Raw genomic sequence first — 25,291 nt, 5'->3', positions numbered from 1 at the left:
GAGAAGTCAATGTTGCATGTTTTATGACTGGAGTTGAGGTCTCAACTGTCAGTCAATATCTGCCTCAATAGTCTTCTGAAACCTTTCTGCACCTGGTCCTCATTAAGGCTTCTAAGCCAAAGAATGATTTCTCCCTTCTAGAAACTAGGGCCTAGAGACCTATGGGTCCCCATGAGAGAAAATGAAAAGACATTTTTCCCTTCATCCTGGCTCCTGAATCTCCTTTTGTGTGTACAACACTGAAGGTTCTGAGCGCACCTCCATCCATGCCCACCCACCTCAAGTTCTGGGGCCAGCTCCATTGCAGCCAAGCTATTAAGGAATCTTAGTGCCTCATCAGAGAGGAACAAGGGGGTGTGTTCCCCATGGCAGATGAGCTGAGAGGGGCGGGAGAAGTTCGGGGCTCTCCACCCCCCCCCCCCCAGGGTCCAGACCATCCCCGCCCCTGTCGCAGAGGCTCAGAGCACGCCCACGAAAGCTCCTGGCTTGCTGCTAGTCGACTCTCTCGTGGGCCTCGGGCCAGGACTGGGTGGAGGTGGAGGTGGGGGTGGGCAAGGAGGGCTCTGGCGTCACGTGCCTGCGCAGGGACCTCAATAAATGCCCGCGAGCGCTGGGGAGCGGCGGAAGCGCCTGGCGCCGGGGCTCTGCACGCTGAGACTGCACCGGGCTGAAGCTCGAGGTCGCCGCCGCTCCAGGAAGCTCGAGGAGCCTTCCCCTTGCCCCAGCCCGCCTCCAGCATCGACGGCTCAGGGACACAGCGGGGCCCACTCTGCCCAGAGAGCTGCTTTCCGCGGCCACTCTGCTATCTAACTCGGGGCCTGCGCCCGCTGCTCCTCCCAGGTTTGCGAGGAGTCGCGGAGGTAGGGGCTTCAGCCAGCTCAGAGTCCCTCGGTGGCCGGGTCCCTCCCCATCGCCGCGACTGTGCCGTCCTGTGTGGAGAGGCTGGGGGCAGCTGCGGACACCCGCCGTCCTGCTCGGCTCAGCTCTCTCGCGGGGGACACCACACTGGAGAGGTAAGGGCGACTCACAAGCTGCACCCAGAGAGGTCCAGCTGCCAGGTTTTCCCAGCTCCCCTTTTGGAAACACGATCTAGGAAAAACACCAACTTGTAGAGAGAGGTCTGGCCCAGACAGGGTAGGTGGGTTGCAGGGCAGGAACCCGCGGCTACAGAGATGAGCCTGACTTAGTTCATACAAGTGACTTCTTTGGTTTCACGCTGTCCTGGGCGCGCCCTCTCTGCCCGGTTTGGTGAACCGCGGGCTCCTGCTGTGTGTGAGGGGCTTGCTCTCAAGTTCTCCGGGAGCATTCTTGGTGAGGTCTGGTTCACAAGTTGGTCACCAACTTTGCAGAAAACATAACTGATTTCTTCATCTGCGGGTCGGTCAAAGAAAAGTTGCTCCAGGGACCGAGCCATTCATTCGCGGTGATTCACCGGGCCCTCTCCAGGCACCCGTGGGTGCAGGCATGGATAGTGTAAAAATCCGCTCGCAATTTCAGAACATTATGGACGTTATGAATAGCTATGAACCACAAATGAGATACTGGGTTATTGTGCCTTAAATTAAAAAAAAAAAACTCTTGAAAGTTTCTACAGAAAATATAAACCTCTAGACAAAAATAAAACACTGTACTAATTGTATTCTTTGAAGGCTAAATGTAATCTGTTATTTAAAACCTTGTAATTCAGAAATTATTCTCAAGCTTTGAGCTTCCTGGCTACTTTCGTCCTTGACTTTTGGCTTCATGGGTAGCTTGGAAAAATATTTTCTGCAAACAGTGCGCTGTGAAAATTCTCTGTGGGGAAATGGGGGCCATAGAAAAGGTGTTTTCAAAAGCTGAGTGGTTGCTTGTTGAAGTTTGCTATTAGAAAATAAATTCATCTCAATCACGTGACATGTCTTATAGCCAAAGGGAGTGGAAGAGCCTATCTTGGAGATTTTCCCGGGGAAACCCCGAGGCCATTCATTATGATGTGTACAGCTCCGGAGTGGCTCAGAGTGACCGCACTGCTCTTCGTGGCGAGAGCAGTTCCAGCTATGGTGGTTCCTAACGCCACTTTGTTGGAGGAACTTTTGGAAAAGTACATGGATGAGGATGGTGAGTGGTGGACAGCCAAGCAGAGAGGGAAAAGAGCCATCACAGACAATGACATGCAGAGCATCTTGGATCTCCACAACAAACTGAGAAGTCAGGTGTACCCAACGGCTTCTAATATGGAGTACATGGTAAGACATCTTTCACGTGGGATATACCAAAGAAATGTTTATTGGTGCATTCAACGCCATAGGTAAATTGCTTCATGCTATTCTTTAATCTTTTTATCTCATGTTCTGTTTTAATTTTAAGTTTTCTTCGAGTATATCCTTATCTGCACACTCTTTCGTTCATGTTCCTGTTGTTAAGAGCGTAAAATTAAGTAACTTCCCCACCCACTCTTCCTACTAAGCATTCTAAAAACCTTTGATCCGACCTGAAGGAAGCTCACCACCCTCCTAAATGGCCTCTGTATTGACATTAAATTTCTTTTTATTACATATATTTATTTTTTGTGTAGGGGGTCCCCATGCCATGATGAAGGGGTGGCAGTCATAGGTAAACTTTCAGGAGTCAGTTCGCTCTTTTGGCATGTGAGTCCTGGTCGTCAATCTCCAGTCATCAGGCTTGGCATTTATGGGCTTAGCCATCTGGCCAGCAGTCCCTGTCTTGACTTTCAATTTACTTAGTAGAAAGATTCTGCCCTAATGCCCGATAGAACCTTCCTGTAAATGGTGGAGCTAAATAACCAAGACTGAGACTTTGTGGAGAGTTTTGTATTGTTGGAGCACAGGTATGTCCCCAGGTAGACTTCTGTTTCTGGCAAATATGAGAATCACTTTATGGTTGTTTTATGTTAGACTGCTTTGGCCACAGGTTACCTCCATGTATTTATTGTTTATAAGCTTCAAAGTATAAATACAACTCTAGGCAAAGGATTAAATTCTAAAGAATCATTTTGTCCTTAATCACCTCTTATAAATTAACTGGTTTGGGAAACAAAATTAGTTCTTTAAAATTATTAGCATGCTTTACATATTTATACAGACTTTCAAACTGTATTATGTTACTCCCGTGAACTCAGAACGCACTGTGCTAGCGAAGTCTGATAGCAAATTCTTTGATGACAGGAAAGCGCATTTAATGAACATTCACAAGCATAGTTCTCCTTTAGACACCGTTGTAGGGTGCAGTAGTGACAGTCATTCCAGATGTCCCTTTTCTCCCTGTATTTACCTTAGTCCTGATGGATATTCCTTTAGATAAATTTCTAGAAACGTGGCAGTTCTAACATTCCATGACCCATACAAAATAGTGCATTACATTATTTAAACTTTTACTTGAATATTTTACCCTAACGAAAGCAGGCAGCATTCAAGACACCTCATCAGAAACTGGGAATTTGGGCCCATGTGGAAGGTAGAAAGAAATTCTGGCATCATCACTGACTGGCTGTGTGAATGGCCACACAGTAATGTAGCTCTGCTTCATGTTCCTTAAGGCCATGCCAGGAGGGGTTGTGATGATTCACTGAGATAGCCTATAGTTTAATTCTTTAAGATACATATTACGAGACAACAATGTGTCATTGAAGAACTAAGTAATGAAATTTTAGGCTTCCTCACACTCTTTACATTTTGCATCTAAAGAGATTGCTCCCTCTTCTCAAAATTTCATGCAGGATGTGACATATCATGCTTATTTTGGAGTGTTTGAGATGAAATTTTCTCTAACTTCCTTCATTAGTGAGCCTCCAGTGAGATCAAATTGTGGAGCCTCTCTAAGTTGACCACTGTACATTTATTCCATGATGGCTGGCCATGAGTGGCTTCATGTGTGTGTGGTTGTGTGTATGTGGTGTATAATGGGTGTCCATATATACGTGTATGTGTGCACGCACGCGTGCACATGTGTGTTTGTGGGTGCACATGCACTTGTGTGTGCATGCATGTGGAGGTCTGTCACTCCCTGCCTGAGCATTATTTGAAATAGGGTCTCTCACTGAACCTGGAATTCACTGAATCAGCACGACTAGGTGGCAGATGAGATCCATGGGTCCTCCAGTCTGTGCTTCTCCAGTGTTCGCATTACAGATTGACACCACTTTGCCTGGCTTAGGAGAGTGCCTCACTCAAGGGAGTGCTGAGGATGTAACCAGGTGCTTGTGTTCTGTGGTAAGCACTTTGTGGATTGAACCATCTCTCTAGTCCCTCCACTAACTTTTTATTTAAAATAAAGAAGAACTTGGGGCTTCGATCTCACGAAAGGGAATGTGAGGATCTCTGTATGTGATTTAATATGCAAATCACGAAAAATATTCTGTGATTTTTTTTCCCTATGTGTACTTACAAAATAAAAACAAAAACCCAACAATAACTACCCAGAGTATGTTTGATGTCTAGTTTGGGATGTTTATTTGGGTTTCATTTTTGTTTCATTGGTTTCTTTCTATCCTTGAAATGTAGATCGAGAAAGCAGCCAGGGTTTATGTTGTGTTGCCCTGAGATACTATTAACATTGGAGCTGTGTGCTGGCTTTAAACAGACTGTAGAGCTCTGTGCTCCTCTGTAATACTGAGAGATATTAACTTTAAAATACACACTAAAGGGGTATTAAAAAGTGATTATTGGGAATATTACTGACTTTATGAATTTCATAGGAATGAAAGTGCAGATACTGATCAGTCATTTAGAATATAGTTAGCTCAATGATTTAAAATTATTTTAAGAAATAAAGCTTAAATCTAAAAGTTGGCCATAGAACCATTTTCTGTGTAACTTTAAATGTCCACTTACACTCTGTATGTCTTTTCAGATTAACTGCTGAGATAGCCAGTCTCCTTATTTATAATTGGTTCCTATTTCAGTCCTACAATAGGCCACACACTGACTTACTAAGGTCATGTCCCCACTCCTACCCTATCCTTACTTCACTTGTAAGTTAAAACCCTACTGTTGAAAGCTATGACTTTTCTTGAAGAGCTTATAATTTGACAGAGGAAAAAGAATAGATAGGCTTGAAATCCTCACATATATGGGATCACAAAATTCTTTGATCATGCCTATGAGTGATGCCAAGGGAACTGAGGGTAATGAATGGTCCTTGTGAGAGCTTTTCAAAAGTAACTTTGAGGTGCGTGCTGTTTATTCATGGTGATCAACACCACTAGTTGAAGGTAAGAGCAGATAGCCAGTGTCAGTCCTGTCAACCTGCTTTGGGAGAATCAGACTAAGTTCAAGCACAGAGCTGGGGAAGATTCTAGAACCACAGAAATGGTGTCAGAAACTAGAAACCCTAGGGAGAGTGGTTTTCTACATTTGGTTTAGAGAGAGTTGAGAATTGAGCCGTAGGCATCAAGTGAAAGGACAAGGGATTACCGAGTAAAAACACTGGCTTTGGATGTATACAGCAGCAGGCTCACATCTTGTCCCTGCTGCTTACTGGAATGTGAACTCTGATCGTCTGCTGCCCTTCTGGGCCCTGGCTACGTTAGTGGTAAAGTTGGTGGAAAAATACAAAGCCCAGAGGTTGCATTGAAATGAGATGTTTAACTCTGTGAAATGGACATGCCTTCTTCCAGCCTGCTGTCATGTGGGTTTATGACTCTGTGGTAAAGTTTGGTCATCTATATTCTTCTTTTATTCAACATTGAAAATGTCTTCATAGTGGAGTTGGTCATCTTCTTTTCTTCAACATTGAAAATGTCTTCTCTGGGTTTTGCTTTATCAATTCCTTTTAAATACCATCAGGCTTCCATGGCTCTGTCTTCCATACTTCCATCTGGCAACCCTTTCTGCACTTCCTTCATGTGTTTCCTAGTATGCGTGGGGTAGTCTCCATGTAGTCATTCCACAGTAACTTCCAAAGAAAGCCAAAGGCCTTATGGCGTCTGTTCGGTCCTCTCCAGGGAACAGACAAGTAATTGTATTCATCTTCAAGTTCACATATCTGATTTCCTACCCACACCCATAAATAAATACACATCTGCTAATCCAGGTCATAACATTTGTCTCACGGATCTCATTAAGCCCATCTCTTCTGGTTCATTCTCACCTTTGTTCCTCAGCTCAAACCTGCCTTGGCAGCACAGCTTCCCCTTTAGCAGGCTGCATGAATTCATTCTTGTTTTATAGCTCAGGTCACCCTCCTCACAGCTGGTAAAGCTGACTTTCTCCTCAGCTTGGCTGTGTTGGTCACTCAGTTGAACAAAAGTTCATTGGACTCCTCCATGGTTCATAAGTATCTAGAGTTAACTCAGGAAAGGAAGCACCCGTAGTCTGTACCAAGGTCCTCAGCTACATGTGTTCACACTGGCACACTTGCTGTTCTTAACCAAGAACATGCTTCTGTGGCTTTTTCCCTGTTTGGTATCATCCACAGTTGGATGCCTGAGTCCACCTCTTCCTATCAGACTCCTGTTTATCCCTCGAAACTTAGCTCAGATGCCATCCTTCTTACTCCTCGTCTAAAGCATTTTCTGATGTGTAGCCAGAAGTTTCTCTGGTCCTGCCCAGCCCGGCAGCCAGGACGAATCTCTTGCACCCGTCTCCCGTAGCCGCTTGGTTCCAAGTAAACACACAGAGGCTTATATTATGTATAAACTAAAGAACTAGCTAGCCAGAGGCTCTTTCATCTTAAATTAGCCCATTCCTATTAATCTATGTTTTGCCACTTGGCTCCTGGCATCTTGTTGTTCCTTTGGCAGCAGGCTGGCATCTCCCTCCGACTCCACCCTTCTTGGACTCATCTTCAGTTTGAATGTATCATCTAACCTATTTCTGCCCTGCCATAGGTCAATGCAGCTTTATTTATCAACCAATCAGAGCAATACACATTCACAGTGTACAGAAAGACATCCCATAACACTTCCCCTTTTCTGTCTAATCAAAAAGGAAGATTTTAACTTTAACAAAGTAATATTACATATAATAGAACAGTTATCAAGCAAGAATTACAGTTACAATATCTAGTCTATTTGTATTTGGCAAAGTTAAAGAATATATTCTATCATCTGTCCTATATTTGTGAGTCTAAAATTTCATATCTAATTTATCTCTTATCATAACCTAGAAAAAATATAATTGTAACTTTTCAACTACATCAAAGACCTCAGAAGGATATAATATTACCTAAATAAACAGGAAGTACATTGTAAGCAACTTCCATAATTCTAGAAATGACAGAGACAGCTGGCTACCTGGACAGTCATCCAAAGTTTCCTGTCCAACATTGATGCATCCATCTTCAGCATATAGGCTTAGAGTCTCTCAGTCACCTCTCCCTATGTCCTGCAGAATGTCTGGCAGTCTGCTCTGTGAAGCAGGAAACTAAAGGAACATCTTGCCTTGTTTTAGCAAAACGCAGTGGTCATTTTCCTATGAGTCGTGTATGTCCAGTTTGTACAATATCCTGTCAAGCAGTTGAGGCAAGTGTACTTTTTTGCCTAGTGGCTAACTTTTGCCACAAAGAAGGGAACTCCATCAGTGGGTTTCTTCCATGCCCATCATCCTCCTTGAAGTAATTGGTGCTGCTAGGAGCAGACATGTCTCATTGTCCAGAAAAGTCTAAGTTTTTAAAACATTTTTTATTTTTTTTTATTTTTTTTTATTCCCCCCATCCCCCCTTTTTAAAAACATTTTAAATGCCATATTCTGTAGGTCTTTGAAGTATTTGAAGGTTATTTACCTAACTGAAATATATCTATGTATACCTAGAAAACTTAACTAACATGACTATAAGTTTGATTATCATAGATGACTAATTATTAATCTGTATTTCCTAATTATACATTACAATTTTAAATGAGTTGCATCACCATAATACCTTAAACAAGAGTAGAAATATATGTACAGTATAACAAAATTAACTTTAAATTGTAGCAATAAACTATAATCCATAGCAATGTAAAGCATTTCAAACAAGTTGTTGCTCTTTAAAAGTAGATTCAATAATCTACCCTTTCATTCTATCATATTTATATCATCAGTGAGCCTGTTCCTCTGACCCATTCTAAAGTCCATCATTGCACCTTGTTTATATTAAAGCTTCAGTAAAATATATGCATGTCTTATTTCCTTTCTAAGACTTTGACTTCCTAGAAAGGTAAGGATTATACCATATTTCTCTTTATAACTCAGTGCCCACTGCAGTAAAAGAATTGCCTATGCAGTAAATGTTTGTGGTTGGATATTATTAAATTCTAAACTATACGTGTTAAATGAAGGCATAGGAGGAAGAATGAAAAAGATAATATCTGAGGCAACTGTGGAGAACACGCATAAATTAAATTAAATATTCTCTCTCAAATAGAAGCCCCTTATCTAGGCCTTTAGAGAGAAAAGGCAGAGAAAAGGTAGTGGGGATTGTACTACTATCCACAAATTGCCTCGTGTGGCTGAGAAAGTGTGCCTGGGAAGTGGTATAGAAAATGAAGACAGATGTAATTGGGAGGATGTTATGGGTCACCTTTAGTCAGTATAAAAAGCCATTTGAACATTTCAATAGAAGACAAACTGATTTTAGGATTGTTCCAGGCTCCACTGGAAATGGTGTGTAGGTGGTTGGAACTCAACTGTGTGCATCACTATGATGATGTGGCAGCAGCTGTCCAGTCGACAGTGACCAGTGGTGGGCTGCAGTGGGGAGGGAGTGAGAAGTGGCAGGAGTATGAATGTTACCTCCTGGCAATTTGTTTATCCTGAAAAATTCAAAGAAGTTTTGTTCCAAGACACATAAAGTTGACTCGGCTAGCAGGCAGCCAGCAGATGGAATTCCCTCTCCTGGTGAAAGATCTATCTGTCCAAACTGTGATGCAGAATTTTGAAAATTAGTGGCAGTTTCCACTCTGGTTTGCATATGAATGGAAAACATTATGCATCCTACAAACTTGAAAGGACTTTCAGAAAGAACATTGTGAAAATTCTAGAAATCACTGATTACATGCTATTCAACATAATTCTAAGATTAAAGGAGGCAGAACCCACAATCCAGCTTTTTTTTTTCTTCAGAACAGAATAGTTAGCTGTTTTCCTACCTGGTCTGACCTCCTCTCTCCAAATCCAAAGTTGTCTCTTACTCTCTCTGTAATAGAAGATGAAAACTTTAGCGTGATACGCACAACAGCACAAAGGCCAATTTCTGTTCAGATCGTCATTGTGCTATCATGGGTGGATCATTTGAGCTCATTTTTAAAAAAGAAGTATTGTTGCTTTGCATGTGGCAAATGGCTATGTGTCCTTGAGGGACTGGCATCATTGGAGGTACCATTCTCTAAAATGGGGAATAGTTTGTATAGAACAGTTTTTGTTATAGGAAGCTGGAGCTCAGTGCTGGACATTACGTAGATATCCAAGTGAATTTATTAGAGTGTGGCTAAGATGTGCAGCAGTAGATGAATGATGTCCAGTTATGGTTCATGAGCATTCAGACAATAAAGTCAGGAAGAGAGCCAAGATCTCCATAGATAGAGACATTCAAGACATGAGCTCTTGACCTCTTCTGAAGATGGGAGGTGTGGATAGCGTGAAGGGACTGCAAAGAAAATGGGGAGTTAGGAACTGGGATGGGAGCAATGAGGATGGGTTGTGCCAAACACTAACTGGAGAACAGCAGAAATATAAGTAACCTGTAAATGATACTTTAAGAACTATAAGGCAATGAGAATAAGGATGCTTTATGATATATTTGGTTGTGTGGGAGCCACTAGAAATTTGAGATATTCCAAGGTTGGTTCAAAGAAGAATTAGATAGAAGAAAGTAGCATGTCTTTTCATTTTTTTCCAAATCAGCAGCATTTTATATAGGCTGGTACTATTCACAGTGCTAAATCTTTTCAGGCCAAAAGTTTTCAATTTCAATTAGAGATCGCGTCTCAAACCTAGTGACAGTTTATAAGAAAATGCAATATCTTTGCATATTCAGCTGTTTTTATTGTGTACCTTCATGAAAAATTGAAAAATATTCATGTATACAAATATAATCACAGTCAAGAATGATGCCGAAGGGGAAATGGGGCAAGGTGAAGATGAAATCATAAGGTCTTTGGGGACAAGACTGAATTTGAGGTGCCATGTCATCCTTAATTCCATTTAGTGTTCAGTGAAGGGGTGGGGCTTGGGATAAAAATAAGGGAATGGTTGTAGATATTGTCAGGAGTTATCTCTGTGTGGAGCAGCTTGAGTCCAAGGGAAGATTGTTATGGACATCTTTGTCCATTGAATGCTTTGGGTTGAATCTGAAACACAGCACGGGGCTGTTAAACCAACAGGAAAGGGCTGCCAGGAGCTGGGTGCAAGGACTCATCCAGAGTGGAGGGACAGATGGCATCCTCAGCTGTCACTTAATGCAGGAGGAGAGGACAAAGAAGGCAACAGTCTTTCAGTGTTGCTGAGAAGAAGACAAATCAACAGTGGCTTCCTTAGCGTGCCAGCCATTAGTCGCCTTCGGTAAAAGAATGCTCGCAGTGAGGTGTGCCCAGAAGCCCCATTGAAGAGCTGAGAAAAGGGAGCTGAGCAGATGGTGATGTCACTTCAACTCCTTGAGATGTTGCTGTGAAGATCAGAGAAATGGGAGGGCGACTAATGCGGACGATGGCAAAGATTTTGCTCTTTATTTGAAGAGAAAGGGTGACCACATTAAGGGAAGGACCTTGCGTAGGAGGGAGGAAGCATCACCCCCACAACGTCAGTTCGTTTATTCCAGCAGCAAGTCAGAGGCCACAAGTGTGGGAACAGTTGGGTTCATCTGATAAAGAAAAGAGATTCTTTTTTGTGTGACTGCTTTTGGTTTTCCTAGTGAGCTCTAGAGTAAAACCCATCAGCTGAGTCTGAGCAGACAAGGATGAAGAGGGTGTGATGGGGAGTGGACATTGTGACATAGCATCTTTGTCTCTTCTATGCAAGGGGCTTGGTGGGGTCAAATGCAGGTGGGGTTTGAGTTCCTGCAAGCTCACTTGTTTCACACTGCTCAGAGTTTAGGGATGGGACCCTGGGTTGGGGATGCGGAGCTATATTGGAAGACACAGTCACCATGGACGAGGAGTTGGCTTGGGATAGAAAACATGTATATTCTCTGACTACCCTTTGTCTTCCACTGATTAGAGACAGCCAGAATCTAAGGGACAAGTGAGCTCAGGTAACAGCTAAGTGTGAGTTGAGCCTTGAAGCACAGAACATAGCAGGATCTGAGATGGCTGTGCAGAGATAAGTGAAGACTGCTTATCATAATTGTTCTCAGATGATCAAACAGAAATACTTGATTATATATATATATATATATACCCACAGTATATAAATATGAAATATATATTCATATGTTTGTGTGCATTTATTCATACTCATACATATAAAGCATCATAGTCCTTGTTTATTATCATTTATTATTTAACTCTTCAGGGAAAATTATTCCTCAGCAGTCCCTGGAAGTCTCATAGAAAATATTCTGCTTATCAAACTGGTTTTAACTACCCTAGCAATCAAGGAAAACAGAGAATATAGGATTTATGTAGCTCCCACTAGCTGGAAAGATACCAATTTATCACTTTGGGGAAGAATTATTAATACAGATAGCATAGACTATGAAGATGGCAGTTTTGTTGAAAGTATGTAAACTTGCATTTGAATGATTCTAATATGTCTTTGATTTAAATGGATTTTTTTTTGGGTAAATTGTGGTTTCAGTTTCTTTTTTTTTATATGCTTTCTTTCACTAATTTATCCAAGAAGGAGCTTTTCATTTTCAGTCTTTTAAAAAAAATAAATGAGACACTTCCAAGTACAGCAAATAGAAACAATTAGCTTTTCATTCACCTTCAAAAATCTAAGATACTGGTATTTACTAAGGTTTGATTGTGAAATGCCCCGCCCCCAGGATCATGTATTTGAGCACTTGGCCATCAGTTGATGGTGCTGTTCTGGGAGGTTATAAGGTCATCGTTAGATGGAGGCCAACTGGTACAGAGAGGCCATTAGGGATGGGACTTGAAGGCCATGCCAACTTCAGCTTCCGATCTGGCTCTTTGCATCCTTTGCCACACAAAGAACTGTTGCTTTCTGGTCACTTTGCCACAGATGAAACTGCTCCACTATACTTTCCCTGTTACAGTGAGCTATAATCCTCAGGAATCTAACTCAAAACAGAGCTATCCTTCTTGACATTGTTTCTGACAGATTCTTTGGTCCCAGTGATGAGCAAAGTAACTAATACAACATGTAAATATAAAATCTTCATATGTAGTTAGATATTGTAATTTATCTTGAGGATTATTTTTCCAATCCTGCATTTTTCTAGGTTTGACTTTCTAAAATTTACTGGGCTATAAATAAACCTAGTGAAGAAATTGTCACAAATTGATCCCATACTCACAGATCAAGATGTAAAGGGCTAATCATTTAGATTGTTGTTTTTGTTAAAGTGTGCAATTTGTGTTTATGTGCAAGTGTGTGTATGCAAGTGCATGTATGGGCTGGAGGTCAACATGGGGTGTCTTTATCAATCATAGCCTATGCATCTCATTTTTGAGACAAAGTTTTAATGTCTCTTGAACTCACCGATTCACCTAGAATGGCGACCAGCAAACTACAGGGATCTTCTGTTTCCATCTTCCCAGCACTGTGATTACATGTGCCTGCACTCCCAGGTTTTCATGTGGGTTGTGGGATCTCAATGAAGTCCTCATATTTAAGTAGTACGTGCTTTACCCTACCTAACACATGCTTTACCCCAGATTGCACTTTTTCAATTACTCAGAGATTTTCCTAATTACTATGGTCTCTTGAAATATCTAGAAGGCATTTTTAAACATTAAGCTACTCTTTTCTTTTTAAAAAAGACTTTTTAAAAAAATTTTATGCATATGGGTGTTCTGCCTGTGCGCCACATGCATGCAGTGTCTCCAGAGACCAGTGAGGGTATTCAGTCCCCTGGAACTGGAGTTAGAGATAGTTGTTCACTAATATGAGGTGCTGGGAATCGAACCGAGGTCCTGTGAAAGAGTAGCCAATGCTTTTAAGCACCAGGCTATATCTCCAGTCCAAACTCTTTCCCTCTTAAGTAAATATCAATAAAAATAATGAAGTGATTATAGTCTGGTTTCCCAGAAAGTCTGTAGAACGGTAACAGCATTCACAAAAAGAGTTCAAGCTTGCAGGCTTGCCTTTTGTGTGACACAGGTGCACTATGGTTGCTCTATCAGTTGCACTTAATCCCAAGAATGTTTGAGGCAAGAAACCTGGGCTGTCTGTCTCTGAACCAAGTCCACCTTCAGCAGCATCCTTGGACAGTCAGGTCTCCTCTAAGTCAAGTTATATATTAGGAGACACAGAAAATTCACAAGACATGCAAAGCAGGGTTCTGCTTTTAAAATTCTCATCTGGAAATTAAAATTCAGAACAATGGAGACAGAGAAAGAAGAAAATATAACAATTGATAAAATATGTGTTTAAACATATCGAGAGGGTGGTCTAGTAAAGATTGTTGGAATGAACATTTCTTGAGGGATGTTAGGAGTAATTAAGGACAAGAAAAAAGAATGACCAGTCTTCTTGGAGAAACACTAATGAATTCAGCATCCAAGAAAGATGAATGGACAGGTGTGGACTCTGATGCTTTGTGTTCTTATTGGTCCTGACTCCAGGTGTTGGACATGTCAGAACTTCTCTCCTGTACAACTGAGTTGTCATTTGCATTTTGACAAAAAGCCCGTTAAACATGTAAAAGTTTGGTAGTGTAAGTTGTAGAGGGCCAGCACGGAGGAAAGTCGGGCTATAAAGGCCTTGACAGTGACATGAGATTAATGAGTACAAATTCTGTAGAAAAATGTAGGAATGGTATCAGATTAATGTCTGCTCTACCCCACGAGGACAGTCTGTCCTGTCTCGTGCATCTCTTTGATGCTGAACATGGTATTCGTGTAATGTCAGACCGCTGAAGTTGTCTGTTGAGTTTATCTGCATACTAAACTTCCATTTCAGAAACTAAACTTAATAAAACGGAAAGACAGTATTCTAAATGGTTAGTTTGCTGCTTTCTGTAATGGTATCAAGGCTTTGTTTGAAAGTAGATTCTGAGAGAAGCCCGCCTCACATCTCTGTGGTTTCCAGGAAACCCTAATAAGAACATTCATTGCCTCAGGGTAATGCTGCTTTCTCAGTCTCTGCAGCCTCTGAGGCTACTAGTTCCCTCTCACTACAGAGTCCTTGAGAACAAATAAAGTAGAGTCCTTAAAACCTGAAGTCATCCCCAAACTGGAAGGAATGTGTTACAGCTCTCTCCCATAGGGCGTGTGTGTGTGTGTGTGTGTGTGTGTGTGTGTGTGTGTGTGTGTGTGTGATATGTAGTTGGGAAATAACCATGTTTTTCTTTTCAACGTACCTCATGCACTCATTTTATGAAGAAATGATAATTTTAGCATAGGTTGACTTCAAATTACTGCTGGGTGAATAGTTCAGAGGAAGAAAAAAAAAACCTCTTATGCCATCTTGATTTGATTTACAACCAGAATTTAAATAGACATGTGTAGAGTCCAACCTACATTTAAAGAGTATGGGTATAAATTATTGGCAATCTTAAAGCCTGAAATATTATGTTGTAGAACGAAAATACACATGTACCAACAAGCACACATATATGTACTATGCTGTCATTAGGCCTTTGTAATAATTCATCCAAGACAGCTATATTTTCAGCCCTTTATTCTGGAAAATTTTTTAAATTTACATTGTTTGTCTTGACCTAGACACTTAGGCATGATTAAATTAGATAATCACTTTAAATGACTACAAATTAATATTTATTGAATATTGATTTAAAGTTAAATTTAGTTACATGATTCTCTGCTGTAGTTCTTACAGTCCAAAATGATTTTGTGAATATATTTATATACATATGATTATAAATGAATTCTGTTGACTTTTTTCTCTTATTTTCAATGGGTTATAAAAATACTTGATGCCTTTAGAATAAGCTGTTTCTTCTTTTTGAGATTATAAAGTGATCACATGATCCCCCCCTTCACTTTCCTATCTCCAAGCTCTCCCATGTACCCCTCCTTGCTCAAGGCCTTTTCAAATCCATGGCCTCTTTTTTCACTAATTGTTGTTTTATATATATATATGGATACGTATGAGTTATCCACAGTATGTACTGAGTTACTTGGTATTTCATCTGACAGATTTTATAGTTAAGGAAGGTTAGTCTAACATGTTTGAGCATGTTTTAAATTTTATTTCACTTTCTGTGTAACAGATATAAACACTGTTTTGGAAAACGCAGATTTATGAGTTAGTAGCAATTGCATATCCTCTCTCAAAAGTTCCAGTTTCTATGGAAAACCTCGCAGCCCAGAGTATACAGTCAAGTGCAAAGCAAGAAGAAACTGGCTTTCAGTAGTCTCCAGGACTTTCCTGTGGGCTCATCTGGGTGGTCCTTAGGAGAGGGTGGTGGGTGTGAAGCTCTCACTTATTTCCTGGACCGGGGCCACCATCACCTGAGGGGCTGCACTTTCTCTGGTCTCAAGCCTGGGCCAAGAACTCTCACAGCTGCTGCTCCCTCTGTGTGGTCCCTCCACAGTGTCCTTCCCGCCAATTTTCCTCTGTGGTTGGCTGCATAATGTGTTGGCTCCAGTTAGTCAAGATGCATCTGAAAAGAACCGAATAGAAGCTCTGTTTCATAACCTAGCCCCAGAATTCTCAGGGCCTCATTCCATTTGTTAGAAGTGAGTCACGAGGCTCTGATTGAAGGCAGGGAGACAGGCATTCTACAATAGGTTGCATAGGATGAGTACTTAAAAATCAACACATGCTCTGTTTGTGCTTTTGCTCTTGTTTCTGAATCTCCTTTAGCATGAGGTTGGCCTCCTGGGAAACCTATGGATTGGTGTGGATTTGCAATGTGATTTAACGCACTGGGGGAAACCCAAGTTTTAAGATTGGAGACAAAACGTTTTTGTCTTTTAAAGACACTACATTCCTGATGACTCTGCCTGAAAATCTGATTGCTTTGGGAAAATGATTGTTTTTTCAAATTTTCTGGGTACAAAAGGAAGACAGCATTTTGCCCATGAATGAAGTATCCATTCATATTTCTTGTGTAAATTTTTGTTGAATAGGCAACAACAGTGATTTGACTATTTTGTACAGTAAATTAAAATGTGTTATTTAACTTAAACAAATAATGAAATTAATTAATAGCTTACTTATATCTGCAAATAAAGTACTTACCTGATAAATATTTATTGGCAGCATATACTTCTGATGTCTGTGGTAATTTGGAATATTTGATATCAATCCAGAGTAAAAATAAAGTTTTTAGTGAAAACCAAGTATTGTTTATCTCTCTTGAGTTTTTGGTTGGATGTAGAAATGTTTTTGTATTTTAGGTAAATAATAAAGGTATAGTATATTAAGAACATACTTATCTAATGTAAAATTTTACTTTGTGACTGTGAAAGTATTTTCCATATTTCAAATCCACAATTGAAAAGGAAGAAATACTCATATATGAAAAATTATATGAATGAGGAAGAAAAATTTCCATCCCTGTATGTGTTTGTGCATGTGTGTCTGTGAGTGTGTATGAATGTGTATGTGTATATATGAGTGTGTGCACATGAGTATACATGTTTATGCTTATGCATGTGCATGCACACCTATGTTCATGAGTGTGTACATGTGTATGAATGTGTATGTATATATATGAGTGTGTGCACAGGAGTATACATGTTTGTGCTTATGCATGTGAATTCACAGCTGTGTTCGTGAGTGTGTGTGTGTGAGTGTGTGTGTGTAGGGCCGAGGGATTCTTCATGAGACCTTTTAGCTGTGGTCATACTATGGTTCTTTCAGCTTTTAAAATCACAAGAAGCAGACAAGTTTCCTTGGACCCTGATCCCCCTTCTGAGCTTCTCCATTACCTCTCTTCTAAAAGGTGGGGAAGTCAACATGCTTGAGTTAGCCTTCCATTCATTTTCTAGCCTCTATGGCCAGATTTCTCCATCACTGATCTGGACTTGCTCTTATCCATGTATTGCTACTTAGCCAACCTTCTGTCTTGTTCTCTTTGTGGCATCATTGCCCGTCTACTCCTGAAATCTCTTTGGTCTTGTTGAAGTTGAATTCACCATTAGCTATCTTTTAGCCTTTAGGATTTATTTTTCTTGGCTTTTTTTTTCTTTTTTCTTTTTTTGTTTTTTTCGAGACAGGGTTTCTCTGTGTAGTTTTGCACCTTTCCTGGATCTCACTCTGTAGACCAGGCTGACCTCGAACTCACAAAGATCCGCCTGGCTCTGCCTCCCAAGTGCTGGGATTAAAGGCGTGCACCATCACCAACCGGCTTTTTCTTGGCTTTTAAAAAATACCATCTCATTGTTTTTCTCCCTTCCAGTTTCAATAATTCTAGATTCTTTATCACTGTCATTGTTCTATGTCGTTATTAACATCTGTATTTTTCGTTAGATCTAACTGCCTCTGTGTGTTCTTACACTCTATTTGGTGTGCATGTCATTGTCCTATTGGTGTGCACATTGCAGTCTTGTGAAATTCCACCAAAGGAATACACAGACAAGTGACTGTGATTTCCTTTATGCCTTGGTGATAGCTGCATTGCTCTGCCATTTCTTTTCCCTGTCTGCTTACCCTCAGTTACCAATCGACTTTGAGGTGTGTAAATACCTGTGTATTGTTTTTTCCTGACTGCTCTTCTGCAACCCCGTTCCTTAAACTGTTCAAATGTTCCATTCCTGGGACTGTTTTCCTGTCCCTTCGTCATGTGGGGTCCTGTTCGGAAAGTGCCAGTGAGCTCAGTTCTACATGGTTTTGTGATTTTAATGTTGTGTGTAGTGCCTATGTTCTGAATCAGTAACAACTTGGACACTAAATCCAGAACTTGGAAAACTCATTAAGTTATCAATTTGTATTTTCTTTATAAATTATTTTGTAAATAAGAATCATGTGTACTCTATTGTAGTCAGTTCCATTATTTTTTCATGTATCCAACATGTATTTATTTGTCACTGTGTCTATATAACGGACACAGAAAATAGACTAAAGGTCTACCAGTAGAAGTTGAATGATTACCTCCAGGCAATTCATACTCTCGTGGGAGAGGTAGACATGTAAATAAACATTGCCATGCAGGCTGATAGTGCCAAACTAAGGAATGTAACCAAGCACCCAGGAGGGCGGAGCTTACTTCTGGGAGATTTGGAGAGGTAACACGGAAACCATGTTAGGTAACGCAGGATAGAAAGCCAAGAACAGAGTTCTGCCTGGCGAATAACCAAAGGATGCTTAGACCAGGATCAAGCCCTGCAGGTATAACATGCTTTAGGTATGGAGACCTTGAACTAGATGCCCGTGGGATTTTGTGGGATTTTGTTGGCCGCGTTTTAGGGAGATGAGTCAGGTAAATGCCTTTGTGATCACTTTGGCAATTCTAAAAATGTGCAGGCACCTTAGAAGAGGGAAAGATGTAGTCAAGGAAGTTGAGCAGGAAGGAAAAGTTCAGGGTGGCAGATGCGGAAACACCCAGACCAATGTCTTCACTTAATAAAGAAAGAAGAAAACAAGAACCCACTAATTTGTATTTGAGGAAATGTCCGTGTGTACATTGTATGTCTGTGTATGTTCTGTTTTCCCTGTAGACGTGGGATGTGGAGCTGGAGAGGTCTGCAGAATCCTGGGCTGAAACCTGTTTGTGGGAGCATGGACCAGCAAGCCTGCTGCCCTCCATTGGACAGAACTTGGGAGCGCACTGGGGAAGGTAATGGGAAGCACAGCTTTTTGTTTCTGGAAACAGAGATGTCATGAAGGAGATGTTTATTAACCTATCACTGCAAACTTTCTAATGTTTGGTACCTAAGAGTCAGAGAGCTAATCACAGAACAAAGAAAACTCTAACACACTACCAGAAGAGTCACCGACATTCCAGCTTATTTTTGCACCGTTTGTGTGTTTGGGATTTGTAGCTTACACGGGAGCTTTCCGACAAGCCTTGTCAATCTAAGTTGGTTTTATATTTTCTCCAACTTTTCTTGTTCCTTGTGATTTTTTTTTCTTCTACCAGATATCGACCCCCGACATTTCACGTCCAAGCGTGGTATGATGAAGTGAGAGACTTTAGCTACCCGTATGAGCATGAGTGCAATCCGTACTGCCCTTTCCGATGCTCCGGCCCTGTGTGCACGCACTACACTCAGGTATGCTTTGTGGGAGCTACAGTCGGTTCCTCCAGATTCAGTTACTGTAACTGCAGGAGGACATATGAGCAGGCGTCTTGTATTATTTAATGTGATTATATAAGAACATCTGTATTGTTGTTAATCTTGTGGAATAGACAAAACAATTTCTGTAAGCAATAACATTATCGCAGAGGTCCAAACACTTCTTTTGACAGGTTACTTTAATGACTTTACATAGAAAATATCTTACTATGGCTCCAGAAGATGATAGTCGAGGAACAGTTTACCATCTTCCAAATCAATTTGATGCCAAAAATATACTTTACCATTGACACTCACTATTTACATATGTGCAGAATTTATAACGCATGCTTATATATTGCATATTTTCCGTTCACATTTAGCATTGGGTGTATTTCTAATCTCTAAATTGAACAAAGGAAGGCAGACTCAAGGAGACCAGGGTCACTGCTGTCCTGGATTTCTGAACGGAAGGCCTCTGAACATTGCACTTTTGCTTCTTGTCAGAGATCGCGTTCCGTCACTTTGGTTAGTAAGCGTCTTCATAGAAACCTTTGCAGCATAAGAGGGAGGTGTAGCTTTGAATTATTCAGTAAGTTTGTGCTTTGAAAATGCTGACACTGCATTGCAGCGGGCGCTAGTGACCTGCAGATTTCTTTTATAAATCAAATAACAATCCCCAACCCAAAGCTCAGGCCAGATACTTGTCTGACACTTCTCACGCTAGTGTGGATAATCAGTGTTGGCTTCTGCAGTTCCGTTTCCACCCGTTTCTCTTTGACGCACTGCTGTCTCATTTCCCATCAGCCCTGCCTCAGCCTTTCTTTTCTCCACCACAGGTGGTGTGGGCAACCAGCAGCAGGATAGGCTGTGCCATCAATCTGTGCCACAACATGAACATCTGGGGGCAGATATGGCCCAAGGCAGTCTACTTGGTGTGCAATTACTCTCCCAAGTGAGTGGACAAGGCACAGGTGTCTTGGGGGAAGTTTTCTTAATGTGAAAATAGTTTTATAATCCTGATTTTTCTCATTTTCAAGGTATATTCATAGAGTTCATTGCTTCATTCAGTTTATCTCCAATGGCAGTGATTATAGTTGCTCAGTGCGTTAGTCAGTGCTTAAAGGGAATTCGAGAATTGAAACCGAAATCTTCCATAAAGACATTAAACACTTTTTTTTTTTTGAGACAGGGTTTCTCTGTGTAGCTTTGAAGCCTTTCCCAGAACTCACTCTGTAGCTCAGGCTGGCCTCGAACTCACAGAGATCCGCCTGTCTCTGCCTCTCAAGTGCTAAGAAAGTAAACACATTTTTATGTTTTTCAACTTCACTTGTTGTGCTGGTCTAGTCTATATTTAGTAATTTTGATGAGAGATTGCCAGCTACACGTTAGTTGGGAAATACATATATTTTACCTGTGTAAAGAAGACTTGAATGATTATGTTAAAATTTCACAAAACCATTCTGAGAATCAGATTTAAATTATTAGTATACATGAGATGGGTGAATATCCTTCTGAATTCAGTTTTCTGTTAATGTTTGACTTTTTTAAATCTTCACAGTATTCATTCCAGTTACTTAGAAAGTTTTCAAACTAATGAGACATTTAACTGTATATGAACCTAGACCAAAAGGAATTCATACTAAAATATATAAAGGCCTTTATCCTAAGATGCCTGTATCATTACTCCCGAAATGCTTATGTCTGATGTTTGCAATGTCTTAGTAATCTATAATATGTCTTAATGGAGTGGATCATCTCTTTAGGGGAAACTGGTGGGGCCACGCCCCTTACAAGCATGGAAGGCCTTGCTCGGCTTGCCCACCCAGTTTTGGAGGAGGCTGTAGAGAAAACTTGTGCTACAAAGGTCAGTATTATGTGGTTGTAGTTTCCACTTGAAAACCTCTGTTTATCCAGCTTTATATCACTGTGCATGTTCTTTTTATTTTTGTTTTTTCGAGACAGGGTTTCTCTGTGTAGTTTTGGTGCCTGTTCTGGATCTCGCTCTGTAGACCAGGCTGGTCTGGAACTCACAGAGATCCACCTGGCTCTGCCTCCTGAGTGCTGGGATTAAAGGTGTGCACCACATTAACCAGGAGTAATAGTACTCACCTTTAATCTCTGCACTAGGAAGGTGGAGGTAGGAGAATCAAGAGTTCCAAGTCATCCTCAGCTGTTCAGCAAATTCAAGGTCAGCCTGGAATAGCTGAAATCCTGTCTTTAAAACATGTAAACATAAATATAAGGCTCTATTAATAATGCCTGTGGATAAAATGCATATGACAAAGATTTGTGAAAAGTCATGAACTTGAGCATCTATGTGGTCACATTTTACCTTCTGCTTTCTATTTTTTGATTAATAATGAAGATTGATGTGGATCATGTGTGTTGGAAAGACTTGAACCATGCTCAGTGCTCATGGAGAGACATGTCTTTGCTTTCCTTAGTGACTGAATACTCCTTAATGGTGATGAGCAGACAGGAAACACCCATTATGCCTCCATATTGTATGAATTCCTATCCTGTTTGAATTCCTCTCCACTTTGTAGCATGCCTGCCTTCTGTGATGGTCTTGGTACTCCCCATTCCCAAAGTTACCACCTCTCTGCCCTTCACCAGTGATTGGTGTATTCCTCTTAAACCTGACACTCCTCTGTATTCACACCTTTCTTCTGGGTTCTGAGTTCATGGACACAAATGAAAATAAGTACCTTTCTACACCACTTCACTGATGAGTCCTTGAGATAGGCCAAACCAGGGGTGGGCGGAGTTAAAATTCCAAGCTAGAAACTGTTCTGTTTTTAAAGCTAAAATCTTTGCATTTTGAAGTTTATTTTAAAAGAAAAAAATCATGGAAATTGACGTTGTAACAGATAATATGGGCATATCCACCCTTTAAGGGGGAAGTGTGCATTTCTTAAGCCCTGATATTACTAGAGAACAAGGTGAGTTTCATGTGTCTTAATGAAAACAAAACAGTGATACCATACTGGAAGTAGATGAGTTTACTGAATGTTAGCTAGCTAAGTGCTAACATGAAAAAAATCAAGGGCTTGAGGCTATAGTGTGAATTTCATTTAAGTGTGGTACACAGAACCATGGACTTGTGTCAAAACCTGTGCCAAAACAGTGCTAAATTTTTGGTTTTAAATTACTTGGCAGGTGTAGAAAAGCATTTATTAGTAACTTATTTTGCTCACATAAATAAAATCTGTACTTTTTAATATTTTCCATCTGACAGAAGGCTCAGACAGGTACTACACCCCGCGTGAAGAAGAAACCAATGAGATTGAGCGGCAGCAGGCTCAGGTCCACGACACACATGTTCGGACAAGATCGGATGACAGTAACAGAAATGAAGTCATCAGCACCCAGCAGATGTGTAAGACCTTAACCACGTATCAGTCGCTTATACTTTGCGTGGATGATAACTGCCATAGTTTTATTTGCACATTTTCAGAATATAAAAAGCCTGCTTCAGCCAGGTGGTGGTGCACGCTTTTAATCTCTGCACTCAGTAGGCAGAAGCAGGTGGATCTCTGTGAGTTCAAGGCCAGCCTGGTCTACAGAGTGAGGACCAGGATAGCCAGAGCTACACTGAGAAACTGTCTCAAAAAAGCAAAACCAAACCGGAAAAAAAATTAAAACAAAACAAAAACCCTGCATGTTTTCATAATACATAAAACCCATTTTAGAAGCTTTAGAATTATTGAATCTATTTTGGTATTTTTATTTTCCTTCTAGCTCAGATTGTTTCTTGCGAAGTGAGATTGCGAGACCAGTGTAAAGGGACCACTTGCAACAGGTAGGCATCACTGTGAGCCTCAGCACCAGCAGACAAGATGCAAAAGAAGTGTTTGCATTCTGTGTGCAGAGAAACTGACATTGCCTTCCCATGACAATCTCTTAGGTATGAGTGCCCTGCAGGCTGCTTGGACAGTAAAGCTAAAGTCATTGGAAGTGTCCATTATGAAATGGTAAGTGGAAATGAAAATTATTTGGCAATACAATCTTTTCATGTAGTATCTATTATCAGTGTGGAACATGCAACTTATGTTAAGTGTAGATATTTTTTCCTGGGAATGTTTATTTAGGTTTAAGTCATATGCCGAGTAATTTGCTTCTTCATACACAACTTGAATTCTTTAAAATACTGTGTCTCTTCCTTCTCTACAAGCAATCCAGTATCTGCCGAGCTGCTATCCACTATGGGATAATAGACAATGAAGGCGGATGGGTAGACGTCACTAGACAAGGAAGAAAGCATTACTTCATCAAGTCCAACAGAAATGGCATTCAGACAATTGGGTAAGCAGCTAAATGATCTTTTCTATCAGATAAAATGAAGTTGTAATAATGAGCTAACATTTCTTTTGACCCAAGCATAGAATTTATGGGAGAGCAGTTGCTGATTTTCAGAGTTTGTTTTATCTTAGACTTCCCACATATAAAAAGATGGGAAAAGCCTCCAAATTCAAAGCTAAATCTTCTTGCTTAAGGGCATGATAAAATTCCAAATTAAGTACATGTAAATTTATTGTTAGTTCTCAGGGCTTGGCAGATGGCTCCTTGTTTAAAAGCACTGGCTCCTCTTTCATCAGACCCAGATCTGGTTCCCAGCACCCACATGGTAGCCCACAACTGTCTGTAACTCCAGTTGCAGGGGACCTGAGCCTGTCTTGTGGAATTGGCAGGAACCAGGCATACCCACGATGGACATTCATATATGTAGGCGAAACTCTTTTACATATAAAACAAAAGTGTTTTTTCAATTATAGCCAATTTTTAAGGTTAAGCAATAGATTTTCAGCTACATCAAAAATACCCCAAAGAAGGCTAATTCATTGCATGTTCTCTCATGCCTGTGAAATTAAAACACATGAAGAGTATTGATTCACTTAAGTGGTTCCCAAATCTAGTATAGTGTGTCTCATTCTAAAACATGGAACATTTTCATATGTGCTTTAAGGTACAGCAGTGTAGTCTTACACACATCATTGTGTAGTGTCTTTTTCCTTCTAAGTAAAAGAACAGTGAACTTCACATAGAAAGCTTTCCTTAGGAATTGTAGCAGAGACTCTTTCCTTGTAAGTGTACAACTTCTAGAAGTTTCACAGATTCAATTGGAATTCTTTGCTGAGTGTAGTGGTGCATGCCTTTAATCCCAGCATTTGGGAATGAGAAGCAATTGGATCTCTGTGAGTTCAAGGCCAACCAGGTCTGCACAGTGAGTTCCAGAACAGCCAGAGCTTCTGTTGTCTTGAAAGCAATCCATTAGGGTGTCCCTTGCAGATCAGTGTCCTGACTTGCTATCCATGCAGCTGTGTGGTTTCAGTCGTTGGCAGTGTCTCTTTTTAGTACAATGCTCTTAATTTATTCACTTAGTGAAATTTATAAACCATCATCAATAAATAAGAGTCATTAGTAAAACAGACACTGGCTGATGATAACATTACTTATTAAGCATTGTATTTGAAACTGGTGGAAACAAAATAATATTAAGGTTTAGCATCTTTAATATTGAGCAAGAACTAGGGGGGAGTAGAGGGGAAATAAAAAGGAAATTAAAAAAATACTAAACAAGGAATTTAAAGGGTGAAGTATGTTGAAATAACATTGCAAATTAGCCATACCTCAATAACAAATGAGTTTTTCAAAGTCTGAGTGTATGTAAACCGGTTAAAATTTTAATACATAATGATATCCCTATTTTTACATTCCCCTTTTTCTGGATGATTCGTACAATAAGAAGAGCTTCATTCATTTTCTGTAGACACTTTTACAATAGTGAATAATTGAATAACCACTGCCCCTTTAAGACAGTTGTTATTTTTCAGGGTTTTTTTTTTTTGAGTCTTATATTGATTATTGTAAAGGCTTAAACTGGTTCTGGGGAGAAAGGCCATTAGTGTATGGGTTTATTGTGAAATAGATGATGTGGGCTTATACTATTTGTCCAGACACTTTAGTAAAAATGCTTAAAAGATAAAGACCTGAGCAGTATCAGGAGTTACATTGCTGCTATTGTCCAAATGCAAATGATTGACATTTCTTTTTTGTCTT

General features: G+C 40.4%; 1 protein-coding gene across 2 annotated transcripts in view; it reads left to right on the top strand.

The window, feature by feature from the left end:
• The first annotated feature begins 520 nt into the window (after positions 1 to 520).
• Positions 521 to 25,291, top strand: part of Crispld1 (cysteine rich secretory protein LCCL domain containing 1) — a 45,311-nt gene continuing 20,540 nt past the window's right edge. Inside the window, exons 1-10 of one of the 2 annotated variants that reach the window (XM_052718059.1) lie at positions 521 to 1,013; positions 1,906 to 2,225; positions 18,671 to 18,789; positions 19,093 to 19,225; positions 20,068 to 20,183; positions 20,995 to 21,095; positions 22,470 to 22,610; positions 22,973 to 23,033; positions 23,139 to 23,205; positions 23,406 to 23,536. In XM_052718059.1, the coding sequence (XP_052574019.1) occupies positions 1,968 to 2,225; positions 18,671 to 18,789; positions 19,093 to 19,225; positions 20,068 to 20,183; positions 20,995 to 21,095; positions 22,470 to 22,610; positions 22,973 to 23,033; positions 23,139 to 23,205; positions 23,406 to 23,536 (1,127 nt within the window). In that variant the 5' untranslated portion in view covers positions 521 to 1,013; positions 1,906 to 1,967. The remainder of the gene's footprint in view (positions 1,014 to 1,905; positions 2,226 to 18,670; positions 18,790 to 19,092; positions 19,226 to 20,067; positions 20,184 to 20,994; positions 21,096 to 22,469; positions 22,611 to 22,972; positions 23,034 to 23,138; positions 23,206 to 23,405; positions 23,537 to 25,291) is intronic. The other variant, XM_052718060.1, reaches the window with a different exon arrangement.

Source organism: Peromyscus californicus, unplaced genomic scaffold, assembly GCF_007827085.1.
Source record: "Peromyscus californicus insignis strain IS unplaced genomic scaffold, ASM782708v3 Scaffold_5__1_contigs__length_169319896, whole genome shotgun sequence".
Taxonomy (NCBI): domain Eukaryota; kingdom Metazoa; phylum Chordata; class Mammalia; order Rodentia; family Cricetidae; genus Peromyscus; species Peromyscus californicus.
Note: the sequence above shows the minus strand (reverse complement) of the source record. Positions and strands in the feature narration are given on the sequence as shown.